Source organism: Mirounga angustirostris, unplaced genomic scaffold (assembly GCF_029215605.1).
Source record: "Mirounga angustirostris isolate CCGP_5_RB_7025 unplaced genomic scaffold, mMirAng1.0.hap1 SCAF_8, whole genome shotgun sequence".
In the NCBI taxonomy this organism is placed as follows: Eukaryota; Metazoa; Chordata; class Mammalia; order Carnivora; family Phocidae; genus Mirounga; species Mirounga angustirostris.
This window is the reverse complement of record NW_026991716.1, coordinates 142,338,808-142,354,632: the sequence shown is the minus strand read 5'-3', so window position 1 is coordinate 142,354,632 and position 15,825 is coordinate 142,338,808. Positions and strand designations below refer to the sequence as shown.

Sequence of the window (15,825 nt, the reverse complement as noted above, 5' to 3'; positions counted from 1 at the left end):
TAGATACTTAATACTACGGCTATGTTTGGTTAATTTTTGTAGTGTTAATAGAAGGACATCATAATCTTGGTCTTTAATGCATTTCAGTTTAAGAATATGACTTCTTGTCTCTGTTCAGTGGTTATTTTCTCAAATTTTCCAAAATAACATTCTAAAATACTATTTCTTCTTGGTACAATTCTGGAATTATTCCACTATCAGTTCTTTTACCAATTTCCAGGAAAACACAGTCACAGTGTTTTTTAAGTCAACAAATTTTTCTGAAAATGATGAATGGTTTTTTGTTTTTGTTTTTGTTTTTATTTGACAGAGAGAGACACAGCGAGAGCGGGAACACAAGCAGGGGGAGTGGGAGAGGGAGAAGCAGGGAGCCCGATGCGGGGCTCGATCCCAGGACTCTGGGACCATGACCTGAGCCGAAGGCAGATGCTTAATGACTGAGCCATGCAGACGCCCCTGAAAATGAATGTTTAATTCACTTTTATAATTGATTATAATGAAAAGATGCCAGAGAATACTGAATTTCATGATGAGTCTTTAGCCTTCTTTGTCTAAATACAGCAATAAGATTGACTTGGATATATAAAAGAATCTGTAATTTTATTTATCTGATATCGTCTTGCTCATGGTTTGCATTTCCTACTGATAGTAGAAAACATATAATCTTAGCAATTAAAGGTCTCAATTACTTCTACTTTAAAACCTACTATTTTTTCTTTTACATTAACTTGGTGTTTCTTGAACACTTGGTGTTTTATGTACTTAGTCTTAGATCAATACCTAGGACTAGCTTTTCAGAAGGTGCCAAACTATTTTCTAAAGTGTTTATATAAGAGTTCTAGTCTTGTACAGCTTCTTCCTAATTCCTTTCTTCCATCAGACAATTGGGCACAAAGGAACACTTAGAAAGCATTCTGGTAGTGATGTTGAGTAGCCTTTGGCCTTTTTTTTTTTTTTTAAAGAATTTTTATTTTATTTTATTATGTTATGTTAATCACCATACATTACATCATTAGTTTTTGATGTAGTGTTCCATGATTCATTGTTTGCATATAACACCCAGTGCTCCATTCAATACGTGCTCTCTTTAATACCCATCACCAGGCTAATTTAACAATGTCCACTGGAATCTGTTGAACCCACTTCTCAGGCTTCTAAGGCTAACGTGACTCAGAGCCTTTTAATTCACGATGGGTGGGGTCAGGGGCTCTCATCTGTCTGCCGGGTCTCCATGTAGACTCTTGCTGGTGGTGCCACCCCTTATGTCTTGCCTGAAACTCTCTTTGAATCCCTGACAGCCTATTGCTGGAGCAGCTTCACCCTTCCCTGTGAAATTCCTTTGGTTTGCTTGCCTTCTGCCCCGTATGGTCTTCCATGTGGACATCAAAGCTCTACAGAATGATTTGAGGCAGCTTTGAGGGAAAAGAATGAAATTGGTCAGGTTGTAAGGTTCTTAGTAAATATGGAGGAATGACTTCAAAGTTGGTGATAGTGGGAAGAATGGAGGGGGATGCAGGACATGTTAACCCTTACTTCTCGCCAGTGCCTCTAGCTGGCACTGGAGTGTGGGACCAAGAGGACATTCTAGTCAAGATGGTAACTTGAATGGAAACACAAACCAAGAATGGAATGAAGAAATGCTGGTGCTTGCTTCACACTGAGCTAAAGCCTAAGTGCAAGACAAAGCTTTTTGTTTAATCAGCGTATTAGGCATAATTCATGTATAATAGATCTGACCAATTTAAGGATATAGTTCAGTGAGTTTTCACGAATGCATACGGTCATGTAACCACTACCACTTCACCATTTCTCCCTTCTAGAATGTTCCCATATGCCTCTTTGCCACTCATCTCCCCTCTATTACCTGCCTCTAGTCCCTGGCAACCTCCGATCTGCCTTTTGTCCTGCTTATACAATTTCATGTAAATGGAATCATACAGTGTGTTTGGTTTCTCTTACTTAGCAGAACACTATGTTGTGCTTTGTTCATTTCTGTTTCTCGGGAATGTGTTGTTATTTGGATATAGCACACTTTCAGCAATTCATACAGGTCCAGTTGCTTCACCTTTTTTTCCTTCTCCCTTTACATTCTAATGGGTGTGGGTGGTATCTCATTGTGGTTACAGTTTACATTTCCCAGATATCTGAGGACGTCAACCATTTTTTAATGAATTTGTTTGCCATTTCTAGATTTTCTTTCGTGAGGCTCCTATTCAAATATTTTGCCCATTTTAAAATTGGAGATATTTGTTATTTTAATATTTGAGTTGTAAGATTATATATTTTGGATACAAGTTTTCAATTAGATATGTAATACTCTATAGTTCTCAGTTTATGATGTCTCTTTTTGTTTTCTTAACAGTGTCTTTTGAAGAGCCAATATACTTAATTTTCATAGAGTCTATTTTATTATTTTTTCCTTCATAGTTTTTTACTTTAATCCAAGAAATATGCTTAACTCAAGATTTTTCTCTTATGTTTTAGTTTTCACTCTTAAGTATATGATTCAGTAAACTTTTATATGTAGTGTAATGTAAGGGTTGAGTTTTGGTTTTGTTTTTTTCTGTATGAATATCCATTTCCTCCAACACCATTTGTTAGAAAGATAATCCCTACTCCAGTGAATAACTTTGGTACCGTTGTTGAAAAATCACATATATGCATATGTTTATTTCTGGATTCTCTATTTGGGCTCACTGAACTGCATGTCTGTCCTTATATTGGTACCATCAAGGTATTATATTTTTGTTTCAGCTCTATTGAGGTATAATTGACAAATAAAATCATGTGTAAAGTATAGAATATTAATATAACTCACCATCAGGGAAGTGTGAATAGAAACTACAGTGTGATAGGATCTCACAGCTATCAGGATGCCTGTCATCAGATAGACAAGGGACTAGTGCTGCTGAGGACGTGAAGAGAAGTTCTACCAGCTTTGATTGATGTCGCTGTAGAGACTCTTGGTGTAACTTAGTGTAACTTCTACAACTTCTGTAGTTTTCAGAATTTACTTGGCTTTTCTGGGTCATTTGCTTTATCATAAAACAGTATACTTCTCTATGTGGTACTTGAATTTTTCTGATTATGAATCTTACAATCTTATTAAATTCACTTTGTCATTCTAGTGGGGTTTTCTGGTAAATTCCTTAGAACTTCCTACCTGAGTAATCATGTCATCTGTGAATAGTGTTATTTTTTTTCTTTCCAACCCAGTTTATACCACATACATAATATTTATATTATATGTAATATAATTTTATTTAACTTGTAAGTTTATAGGTATGTATAGATAGATAGATACACACACACATACCCCCCCCACACACACATTTTTTTGTCTTGTTTTGCTGGCTAGAACCTCTAGTATAATGTTGCATAGGAATGGTGAGAGTAAATATTCTTATCTTGTCCCACATCTTAGGGGGAAGCATTTAATCTTTCACCCTCAGGTATGGTAGCACCTGTAGGTTTCTCATAGATGCCCTTTATCGGGGTAATGAAACCCCTTAAATTCCTAATTTGATGTGAGCTTTTATCCTGAATGAGCATCAAATGTTTTATCTCTGGGATTACAGTGTTGAACTGCCTGGTGACCAATGTCTAATAGCTTTTGTTTCATGTATTTTGTCTGGTTTTTTACTTGTTTATGACTGGAAGACAGTTTCTGTAGCAGTTAATCCTTCATGAGCAAAAGTGGCATATTATTTTCATACTGTAGGGAATGTTACCCATATCAAACTTCAGACAAAGGGAAAGTTAAGCATTCAATGAATCATTGTTGTAAGCTGTTACTTTTAAGCTAAAAAGTCCTTTAATACAGAATTATCTAGAAGTTGTAATTTCTTAGCCAATACCAGAAATGTTGAAGGAGCAGAATTGTGGTAACAAGAAAGAGCTAATTTGCTGAAAATTGTGGACAATTAAATTCTTTTTTCAGTTCTTGTATTTTGTGTTAGTGCCTCAGGAACACTAAGCATCTGCCTGGTTTGTTTTATTCCTTTGGGTGGTATCAATACTAAATAAAACATATGTCCAATATAAGTGAACATATTCCTAGAGAATAAGCAATTCTCTGATGTAAGTACACCGCACAAAGGGCCATCCTCACTCACATGTGGCCTGCTCCTCTCTCCGCTGAGACTGCTTTGCTCCCATTGGCCTGAGCAGACTCTGTCCCAGAGCGGGTTTCCTGTGCTGCCCAGTCAGCTGGTCTGAAGCAGAAAGAGAACCACTCGCAATCCTTACCTTTCTTCAGACATTGAGAATTTTTTTTTTTTTAAATAAAGTGAGACTCTTTAAAAGTCTTGCTGTTTTCCTTGTACATGCAAACTAAAAAGAAAGGCAGAATTCTAAACTCCCTCCATCTACTGCATGCTTGACATTCTGCAGGGTGGGTGGAGGGAACATGAAGCAACTTGGTAGAAATATAATAAAGTCCTTACATTATTTTCTCCTTTGAACAGCTATTGAGAAGTCCAAAGATGTGAAAATGAAGTTAGTAGCAAGTAAGCTACAGCAGACCCAAGAGTAACTTAACCACAGTTTTAAAAGTGAAGTTTTGCAGACAACTAAAAACTTTGGCAACACATTTCCAACTTATTTATTAATATTGTTACTGAAATTCAAAATATGATTGAGTCAGTAAAATTTAAACCTTTTTCTGAGTTCTTAAGGTTTATAATTTATTTAGTGCCAGGATCTTTACGGTTTCCAGTTTTCAGTTAAGATCTCTACTGACATAGTAGCGTGTGATTAGTCAAATCTCATGGAATCTCATGTACTCCAGAGAATCTTGGGAATTGGGAGATGAACAGTACATTTGGGACAATTTCCATCCTCAGAAAACTCCCAGACTATTCAGACTTTGATACTAAGTCCTTCTTTATCATTTTTATAAATAAGACAGGTAAGCTTTGGATTTCTCATTTTCCCACATCCTCAGTATTGAAGCAACATAATAAAGAGCATTCCTAAAATGCATAAACACTGTAAGAGTTTTAGGAAAGCTCAATATTTTTTTTATTTATAATCCCTAAAATTTCTTAGCAGTTTCCAAATAGCCTCTTGCAACTATGAATTTTGAAAGGCATTATTAAATACAGAATTTTCCATGTTAAGACTGCATAATTTCCCAAATGTTAACAGAGTTTAAAATTAATAACTCCAGTTTCTCCTGTCAGGGTGATAGAATCATTCACATATTTTAACAGCTCATATAGTATCAACTGATAAATCAAAATCAACTTAAAATGTTTCTATGTATAAGCCTGTCTGGCATGGGTTTGCTCAGGTTTTTCTCATGGTGAACTTTAAAGTTTGTTACCTTTGCTCACAGGCATGATGCCAATCCAGATAATGATCAGGACACATAGAGTTCAGTCATAGACTCAACACAGTTCTAGGCCCCTTAGAGATAACTAATAATTTCTACAATATGTACAAAAGAAGAAAAAACATGGTGATTGCATCATGATACCTTTTTTCAGCTTTGCTTCTGTGGCCTTGATAAGTGAAATCCAATATATATATACATATATATATGTATATATATGAAATCCAACATATATATATACACATATATGTATAATTTTATCTTAGCTACAAGAGAGAAACTATATCATATTATATATACAGTACTTATCTACCATATATATTCTTAATCCTCATACCTACAAAATATAAGGAAACTACTTTGTAAATTATTACATTTTATATGTATAGGAAAACACCTGTAGTTCTCACTATGCCATTTTAAGCCATCACTTTTCATTATAGAATTGGAAAGGTTCATGGAATAACTCTAGGAATGGTCTTATTCTGTTTATATAGAATTAAGTACAAAAGAATAGACTACAATAACATATGCTAGAAAACAAGATTCTCCAAGTTATTAAAAATCATAATAGTCCTTCAGGGAAAAAAATAACAGCTTTACCTGTTTTATGATGTAGCTTGTGAACTTGTATATGTATCCTCTCCCCCTTTTTTTTCTGACCAGGAATATCACAAGTATATAGTTCTTTATACCTTTCAGTTACCTAGCAATTTATAGTTTATTTCATTTTTCCCCATTAGTTGGCCCAAACCAACTAACCTGGTGCTTAAGTTCTTGATTACATGGCTTCTGTTCTTCCATTAGTGCCTGGTTTTAATGTTAAAAAATTAAGAGAGAGAACAAAACAAAGTGATCGCTATCCTTACGAGTTACACTAAGAAGTTTTAGACCACTGGCAAAAGTGACAGTCTTCTAGTGTTTTACCACTCTGTTGATGTCTGAAGGAAAATACTCTGCATGCAGAAGCATCCTTGTCTGTATCGTAATCATTCAAGAATCTTTTTGGAATGCCTTTTTGTTTAGTAATGGAGAAGAAATATTAGATGTTATCTCTTGTCTTCAAGAACTTCTATTGAGTCAGGAAGTTAAGTCACCCGCATGTATGTAGCTATCAACAGAAGGCAGAATGTAATTCATGCCAGATTGAATGGGGAGAAACAAAACTACAGTTTGCTGACAGCTCACTGTGTGCAAGAACTTTATATACATTATCCCATTTACTCCTAATACCGTCTGACCTGACCTTCTCTTGTAAGTATGATATTTCCAAGTCTGGAAAGGTCAAGGAACCCAGTTACGGCTTGTCAGTGAAGCTGAGATTTGAAAATAGATCTGTTTGGACTCCACACTTACTGTTGTTTTTCTATAGCACTCTGCTTTCCCAACAGGAGAGCAGTATGTGAGACTTCTAAGGAAAGGATGCGCACCAGGTGCCTTTGAGAGGGCCTCATGGGCAAAATGCAAGCTGAGCTAATTCCTGAAAAGGAGGAGGATTCAACTTTGGCAAGAAACAGCAGGGACACTCAAGTCTCAGGGTCTTTGCTCAGGCTAATCCTTCTGCCTGAATGCGCTTCCCTCAGGGAGCTGCTTTCATAGCTCACCACCTGGACTAGGCCCGTTCTGACCACCCCTTCTCCCACCGCTCTCTGAGATTCCCTGACCTGCGCCACTTTGTATCCCACTTAAGGCACTTACACTGGGAACTTGCTGTACCATTTAGTGTTTTATCATGTTTACGGTTAGAATAAAGTTTTATCATGTTTATGTTTAGAATAAAGCTTCATGAGCACAGGGATTATTGTTTTTTCCTTTTGTTCGAGATATATTGTAGGCACCTAGAATAGTGCCAGGCACTTAGTAGGTACTCAATAATTGTTGTTTGAAGATATAAAGATTTTGAGGTAAGAGTTAGCAAAACATGTTTGAGGCTCTATAAAGACCAGTCTTATAGAGTGGGAAGGGAGTCCCCCTGTGTTGCATATTCCAGTTGGAAAAATAGAGCACAACCAAACTGTGAGGACTTAAATCCTAAACAAAGGAATTTCTTGGTAGGAATAGAAGAGCTTTCTGGAACTTTTAAGTAACAGTGTGCTAACTTAGTGGTATGAAAGTAATATCCTAGTAACATCTTGTTACCTTTCCTTCATGCTTTTTTGAAGTGTTTTTAGTTTTGCCCTGTAAAATTGGCTTAACAAATAGGGGAATTAACTCTCACATATGTAGGAGTCCCTAGGTAAAGCAGGCTTCAAGGTCAGCTGATTTCAGGTTGACTCCCCTCATGATTGCACCCACTAGGGCCAGTCCTTATGCTTGTGGTTCTCTCAAAGCCATGAAACAGAAGTCCTTCCCTTTAGCCTGATTGGGCCAACTGAGGCGTTTATTCAGTGTCTGGCACGTATTACGTGTTTGATAAATATTTGGGGATTGAATCTTAAAAGGGTGCATTTTTGTAAGAAGACAGCTGTCTTTAGACAAGCTCCACAGCTCCTGCAGAATGCAGGAATGGCTGGAGGAGGCTGAATGGAGCCACACCAGCTCCCAGGAGCTGGAAGTACAGTTGACCCTTGAACAACAGGGGGCTTAGGGGTGCTGACCTTCCCCCCCCCACCACAGCTGAAAATCTGTGTGTAACTTTTGACTCCCCAAAACTTAGCTACAAATAGCCTACTGTTGACCAGAAGAAACCTTACTAATAACTTAAACAGATTAACACATTTTGTATGTTAATATATATATGATAGTCTTAAATTAGAGATCAGAAAATATTAAGAAATCATAAGAGAAAATACATTTATAGCACTGCAGTATATTTGTCCAAAAAATCCATGTATACATGGACCTGTTCAGTTCAAACTCATGTTGTTCAACGGCCAATTGTATATATTAATTTTCATGGGAAGTAAATATTTTCCATAATGAGAAGACAGATATGCTCTATTTAGGAATATTAGAATACCTGCAAAGCCCACAAGGCGAAGTGAGTGGACAGTCTTACGGAACAGAGGCACAGTGAAGTCCTCCCAGAAATCACCAATTTCTGTCACTTCTGGTCACTGTGTCTTTTCTTTGGATGCACAGTATCAATACCTTCAAGTTCAAAATCTTGAACTTCTCTTATCCTATGGAACAAGCACTGAAATTAAACTTGTCCATGGAAGATGTAGCAAAAAATGCATGTTAAACTTAAGGAAATGATTGATCAATTTAAAAAGTAGAAATTGTTCAAAACACATTCTCGGAACATAGAGTAATAAAGCCACAAAGCCAAACACAGAGTAAAGAAGAACATGATAAGCAGCCACAGAACTTCAAATCAGACATCATAGTATAAATTCCCTTATGTTCTAATTATATTTGGGTTCATTCCTGAAATCCCATTTCATATTCAAAGAACTATCAAAAGTCATCACAAAAGTAAAAGTACAAATATATGCACAGCTCTAAAGATTTGTAAGTACTTAATTTTGATTTAAAGAATATCCTGACAATATAATTTGATTCTGAAAAAGTTTTTTCCACAAAGACATTTTCAAAATAACAGAGCAGAAAGATCATCCCATCTTCCTCATGCAGTTCATAACTCCTTGCAAATCATCTAGCAATTGCAGGTTAAGAGCCCAAGGCTTGGAATGTCTCCTCCTAAGAACCCATGACTGGAAGATCACCATACCTCCAGCACACACTCAGGACTGAACTGTTGGAACCACATTAATAAAATCTTGCTCAGCATTAAAGCTTGCTTTAAAATGAAAGATGTTGGGGATTATGGCAAAGTAAGAAATTGCCATGGATGCAAGATTTTGAATAATTCATGAGCATCAAATTAGTAACAAAAATGTTCACAAGAGCAGACACTAATTTTTATGCAGCTTTAGGGGTTCAATTAACATTTGTTTATTCAACAAATATGTACTACGGGATCATTATATGCCAGGCATGTATCCCGGTTCTCAAGGAGCTAACATTCTTGTGGGATGAATAAACAAGAAAACAAAAACTAATTTCAAAGAGAGAATGTTTATGACTGTTAAAGAGAAATTTATTTAAAAGAAGAGAAAAAAGAGAGAGCGTCTTCAATCTCAACATCATTTTAATGATTTTTAACAGCTTTAGGAAGAACAGCTCATGGGGAAAAAAATCCCTTGGAGGATTACCTAGTAAGTACACCTTCAGTATGTATAAATACCTACTGGTAGAGTATCTTACGGACACTCAAGTTTGAGAAGCGTCAAGCAAAAACTAAAGGAAAAAGCAAAGGGTACATGTATTTATAGATACCTAGACATTCAAATTCTTCTTCCCTTGAGCCAGCATTCAGATCTGAGGATGGCTGTGGAGAGTGGGAGGTCCCAAAGTGCCACAGTCCCGAGCGCCAATCAGTCCTGAGAGTAAACTTCTTCGTACAACTGCTTTTCATTATGTGCTTCTTAATCCACTGGGACATGTGGCCATGCTCACTGCATTTCTTAGATTAAAGTTAAGAACATGTAAGCCTCTGTAACTTTAGGATCTGTTAATACATTTGTTGTAATGACTAAATTGCATAGTTCTATCTCTGGGGGCAGTCTGGGAGAGGTTAGGGGTTGGGAATTGAGAGTAGATGAAATTCTGCTATGATGTGACTTCAGTGTGGAAGGCAAAGTTAAGTGCTTTTCCTCCAACATGCTCAGGGACATTCTGGGGAATGAGATGCAGTACTCAAGTCACTAGGGAACAATTAGAAGAAAATATATAATATTGTATTAATACAATAATGGCCCCAAAATAGGAACTGTTTATTGAATGTCTATTCTCCAATAGTCCCAAACTTGGTAATTTCTGAAAGGCTCCAGGTAAAGTCATTTATGCAGCTAACATGGAAATCTAGTTTCCTTTACGTTCTGGAGCATCCGAGGGATGGGGTAGATGTGTGCATGCGCGTGTGTGCGTGTGTGGTGAGCGACCAGTTTGGAGGCTGCCGGTTGATTTGGCACTAGACTTGGTGTTATCTGTGGAAATGGTGGCAGGCAACAAATTGGAGAAAGATTAGCAAAAAGAAAACAACAGGCATCAGCAGTTGGTTAATAAGGATATTGGAGGAGGAAGGAGAATCCCAACCCTGGTTGAACTTGTGGGACAGACATGTTTTTGTCAGTGTCGAGATAAGTTAGACTGTGCTTTGGAGGAACACAGAATCCATGAGGTTTGGGGCACGTTAAGCGTGCACTAATGGTGGTAGTCAGACAGGGTTTGATTGATGAGGAAGATACAAGGTAGCGTAGCACTGAGTTAAAGGCTGCCTCCCAGTGAGGGCTCTGGAGAGGCCCAGCCCAGCCGCTGTCTGGAAGGGCCGCATAAATATCCTTCGGGTCAGAACCAGTGACCTAGAATGGAGTCTTGGCCAGTTTGTTTCTTGTACCCTATTGGTCCCGTGGGCGTACTCTTGTCCTGTGGCTAGCCCCACGGGGAGACCCCTTCAGAGGGTCACACCTGGGCGTGCCATCCATCGATCTCACTTTATGGGAAACACGGCTGACGAGCTGATACAGGTGGCCCCCCAAATCCCAGGACCCATGGGACAAAGCTGCCCTGTGGACAGGTGTCTTTTGTGCCTTGGCCCGGGTGCTGTGCAGGGTCGTGTCTTACTCCAGCAAATAAGAGATGCTGTAATTAACCCCAGCAGAACAGATGTTCACAGTCACTGTGATACTCATGTGTTTGTGTCAGAATATTATTTGCAGGGGTGCCTGGGTGACTCAGTCGTTAAGCGTCTGCCTTCGGCTCAGGTCATGATCCCAGGGTCCTGGGATCGAGCCCCGCGTTGGGCTCCCTGCTTGGCGGGGAGCCTGCTTCTCCCTCTCCCACTCCCTCTGCTTGTGTTCCCTCTTTCGCTGTGTCTCTGTCAAATAAATAAATAAAATCTTTAAAAAAAAAAAAAAGAATATTATTTGCAGATGCTACCATTTCAGAATGTCTAACGAGACAATCTTGAAAATGGCCTGTGAATTGTTGTGGTATTTCGTTTCCCTCCAAACTTTATTGTACATCTAACTCTATTATGTTTAACCTTTGGTTGATAGATGTTTAAAGCCAAATTCTTAGATTTTGTAAGAAGTTTATTGAGAGTGAATGACATATTCTGTATTTCAGAACCTACTTGGAGTTTCTAATTGTGTTTTTCCCTTCCTTTTCCTTCCACCAGATGAATCGGCTCCTAAGGAAGTCAGCAGGGTAAGTCGTGTGAATATAATTTTGCCACCACAGTATAGGGAGTAAATAACTTGCATACATTTTCTCAGTGCTCTCACATGTGAAAGTATTAGAAAAATAATGGCAAAACCCAAGTGTCTGCTCCAGAGCATCACTCATTAGTATGGAGTGAAGTCAGGAGGGAGAACGGTTGCAAATTGGAGGCCCCCAAAGTGAGTAGCGCTAAAAGCTGTGTTTTGTTTGGCCCGCACGTGCACGTGGGGTTTTCTGAATGAGTTGCCAGCATTAGAAACTGAGAGACTGCAGGTAAAGACCGGACTTCTGGCTGCTTTTACACTGACAGAAACATTCCCAGTGTGGTGGCAGGCTGCTCCAGCCAAGGAGCGAGAGCCTCGCTCACGCTCCCCCAGCGAGCAGCTCTGGCCTGCCTTCGAGTTCACGCACCCTGTTTGCGGGTGAACGAAAGGTGACTGCTTGTGTATTCAAGACCGTGGCATTCCTCAGTACTTTTAGAAATATTAAACGCACTGTTTTCGTGTCCAAGAGAAACTACTTAGTGTTAACTTTAAGAGACTTCTTAAACTTAAAAGCTTGTGGGGGCATGAGTACTGAAAGCTTTTAGCAAACTGTGCTTAGTACTACAAAGTTATAATTCATTGCATATGAAAAATATTTTAATTATATATTCTGTATATAGTAAAGATCGTAAATGTGGATTGAATATTGAAAATAATCATTTGAATTGCATCTGATGCAGTCTTAGGTAAGACATCACTAGTATAAAATAGAAACTGAAGTATTGTTCGTAGGATCACATATACAGGTATATTCCTTCACTTTCGATTATCTGAAGAAAGGAATCTCTAAAATGACTGGAGCCATTGCTGGAGACTGGGCAGAACTCTCTCTGTCCATGGCAACCTTTACCGACTCTTAAGGTTTCTGTAAATCTCAGGGTTTTACTGGAGACCTCCACTATTAACAGAGCTCACAACTGGGAAGTTCCCAAGTCTGGGTGCTTTAGGGTATAGCGGGGGCTTGAGGGGTCAGCCTGGAATTTTGGCAGCCACTGGGAGTAGCAGCAAAGGCTAGAAAGGGATGTTTGAAGATAAAGAGGGGATTCTGACAGGCAAACACAGGCAGAGTCAGAAGACATTGGGGTGTTGCTCTCAGCAGAGCTGCCATCTCGAATCTCTGAAGTCGCACCATGCACTTTGTAAATGAAGGGTGGCGCGGAGAAATCTACAGCTGGATGAACGTGGGCGAGTGAGGCTGGGAACTCTGTACGTTAGTCTTGAACAAGTGAAACTGGAATTACCAGGCATCAGATTGGAGATACTTAGAAAGCAAGTGCTTACACTGTTGAGCCAAGAGGAAAGGCCGTAGCTAGATACGTAGATGGATTTGGGTCTGTAGCATATAGACAATGCCATGGGACGAAACAACATCACTTAGGCCGTTTGTCTATGGGGAGAAAAGGTCTGAGCGCTGAACTTTGGACGCTCCAGTTGTTTCGTGGAAAAGTTCACAAAGGAGATGCAGAAGGAAAAGTCAGGAACGTGAGGAAAACCAAGAAAACTCCTTTGTCAACAGATTTTTAAAAAATAAACTATAGGACTGTGTATTTATTTAAGCTCCATTTTATCTTGTTTGTAACCATCCCAACACTTTGAGGAAAGCCTCATTCTTAACTTCTGTTACCTAACATTCTGTTTCTGTTTTGAAGCTACAAATCTGAGTAATATTTCCAAGTTCTTTCCCTGTGCCCCTTTTCAGTTTATTAAATAAGCAGGGCATTGCTACATATGGAGATTTCACCCATAATAATAATGTGAGATACCATGTCAGATGCCTTAAAAGCAGCATATCCTGGGGCACCTGGGTGGTCAGTTGGTTAAGCCTCCAACTCCTGACCTCGGCTCAGGTCTTGATCTCCACCTCATGAGTCCGAGCCCTGCGTTGAGCTCCACACTGGGCACGGAATCGACTCAAAGCAAAACAAAACAAAACAAAGCAGCATATCTGAGCAGTCTGCTATATTTTTCTGATTACACATCGTCCTTCAGTCACCACGCAGTAATTGATCCCCACTCCTCTAGACTCACTGAGGAACAAGCTGGACAGAACTTCTCCCATCACAGTGTTTCCGTCAGTGTGAGGGGTGGAGGCAGTAGACACAATAAGTACATAACACGTGCACTGGGTCAGTGGTAATGAGCACCGGAGAGACAGAGCCAGGGTGCGGGGTGGCGGGGTGCGGGGTGTCGGGGCGGCAGGGCAGCAGGGCGGCGGGGTGCGGGGTGGCGGGCTGGGTGCGTGTGCATGTGCAGCCGGGCGCAGCTCACCAGGAAGGTGACTGAGGGAAGACAGAAGGGGCGTGAAGCCGTGAACCTTGCTGAGAGCTGGGGGAAGAGCATTTCAGGCAGGTGGAACAGCAAGGGCAGAAGCCTGAAGACAGGAGGCTTATTGTACAATTATTATTCTTTAATTTTTTTGAAAGCGGTTGCTTTCCTAAAATTCATTTTGCACATATTCTTCCTCTCAAATCTCAAAGTAGCTTTATCCTGGGTATACTAGCATGATTCTCACACCTGTGTATTTTGGGTAGTTTTTCTTCTTTTTCTAATGATGTTATATATGTTGAGAAGTTATTTGTTGATTTCTATTTTTATGTTTGTTTGTCTTCGAATGGTGTTAGGTTTGGTGTTTATGGGTACAATTTCCTTGTCTCTGCATACTGTAAATGTAAATGTTGTTAGAATTGCCCTATTGGATGCTGTGTTGGAACGCTAGCTAGTGATGTTCAGCAACACCGATTCAGTAGGAGGTGGCCAAGGGGAACAGTGAGGGAACAGAGTGGTGGACATTCCCACAGGAGAAATTGACCTATGTTACTTGTCTGTAGGTTGACTGAAACAAATTGTTGTATTGGAATCAACATTTCTTTGTAACGTTTTCATTTTAACCTGTCCTGGTAAACAGTACGACTACATCCAGTCTAGTGATTTCATAAAACTGAAAGAACGCTCAATTCTGTTAGTGAATCCTGCTTTCCTTGAATTTCTCAGTGTATTTCGAAATTCAGGGCCCTGCTGCATAAACAGCGGGAACTCGCATCCACTGCTCACCATATGCATTTGGGATCCTATGTCATTAATTTCCCCAGAGCATTTGTTATTAACTTAATGCAACAGTGCCATTTCTTGGGACGGGGAATTTTAAGTAAGCCCTTGGTGACTGTTTTCAATTAGGTTTCACTGGCATTAGGTCGCCTTGAAATCGGTGGCACATGGCTGCCGCAATTGCCTGGTTTCTCTGTTTTTATCTTATTTAGTTCTTTAACAAAGTGAGAGGGGGAAGATTATAGACGGACAACTTTTCTTTTTTAAGATTTTTAAGTTATCTCTACAACCAATGTGGGGCTTGATCAAGAGCCACACACTCCACTGACTGAGCCAGCCAGGTGTCCCTAGAATGACAACTTTTAAATGATTTTTTCTCCTGGGATAGTCTTTTGCTTTTATTTATTTGTTTGTTTGTTTAGGAGGGGGACAGGGAGAGGCAGAGGGAGAGGTGTGCGCACCTCTTTATTTACTTTTTTAAAGATTTTATTAATTTATTTGACGGAGAGAGAGAGCACAAGCCACGGGGAGTGGCAGAGGGAGAGGGAGAAGCACTCCCTGATGAGCAGGGAGCCCGATGCCCAGCTTGATCCCAAGACCCCGGGATCATGACCAGAGCAGAAGGCAGATGCTTAATCCCTGGAGCCACCCAGGTACCCCAGTAAAAATCTTAAAAAAAAAAGAGAGATAAGAATCTTTTCATACTTAGGTATATTTCCTTTTGTGCGAATTGCATCTCTGTGCCTTTTGTTATAATACATTTAAAAGAGCTTGTCTGATACAGTGTAAATCACACTTAGATTTGAATTCCTACTTTGCCACTATTTATCTGGGTGACATTTTAATAAAACAACTTTTCAAAGCCTCAAATGTAAAGTGGGGATAAAGTCGACCAAACTTAGAGGATGCAGCTAAAACAGGATGAAAATTTATATTCTTATATTCATTATTAGAACACCAAAAATAAACTTTTAAAAAGCAGAGGGGACAATTAATAAGAGAAGTACTTAATGATCAACACTTAAAAATATAGATGTGATTATTAATGTAAGGTATTTTCTTAAATGGATCAATAAAATAGACTATCTTTGGCAACCTCTTCAAGAAGTAAAATACATATGTTAAGGAATGAGAAAGGGAATATAACTATAAACACGGAAGTTATGAATGATTTAA

General features: G+C 39.1%; 1 protein-coding gene across 14 annotated transcripts in view; it reads left to right on the top strand.

Moving 5' to 3' along the window:
• Positions 1–15,825, top strand: part of PDE10A (phosphodiesterase 10A) — a 297,734-nt gene that overhangs the window by 170,909 nt on the left and 111,000 nt on the right. For all 14 annotated transcript variants that reach the window (XR_010413848.1, XR_010413847.1, XM_064598343.1 and 11 more), the window contains one exon: positions 11,520–11,548. Coding sequence is in view for 12 of the 14 variants with exons in the window: in XM_064598343.1 (XP_064454413.1) it covers positions 11,520–11,548 (29 nt within the window). In the remaining 2 variants the exon portion in view is untranslated. The remainder of the gene's footprint in view (positions 1–11,519; positions 11,549–15,825) is intronic.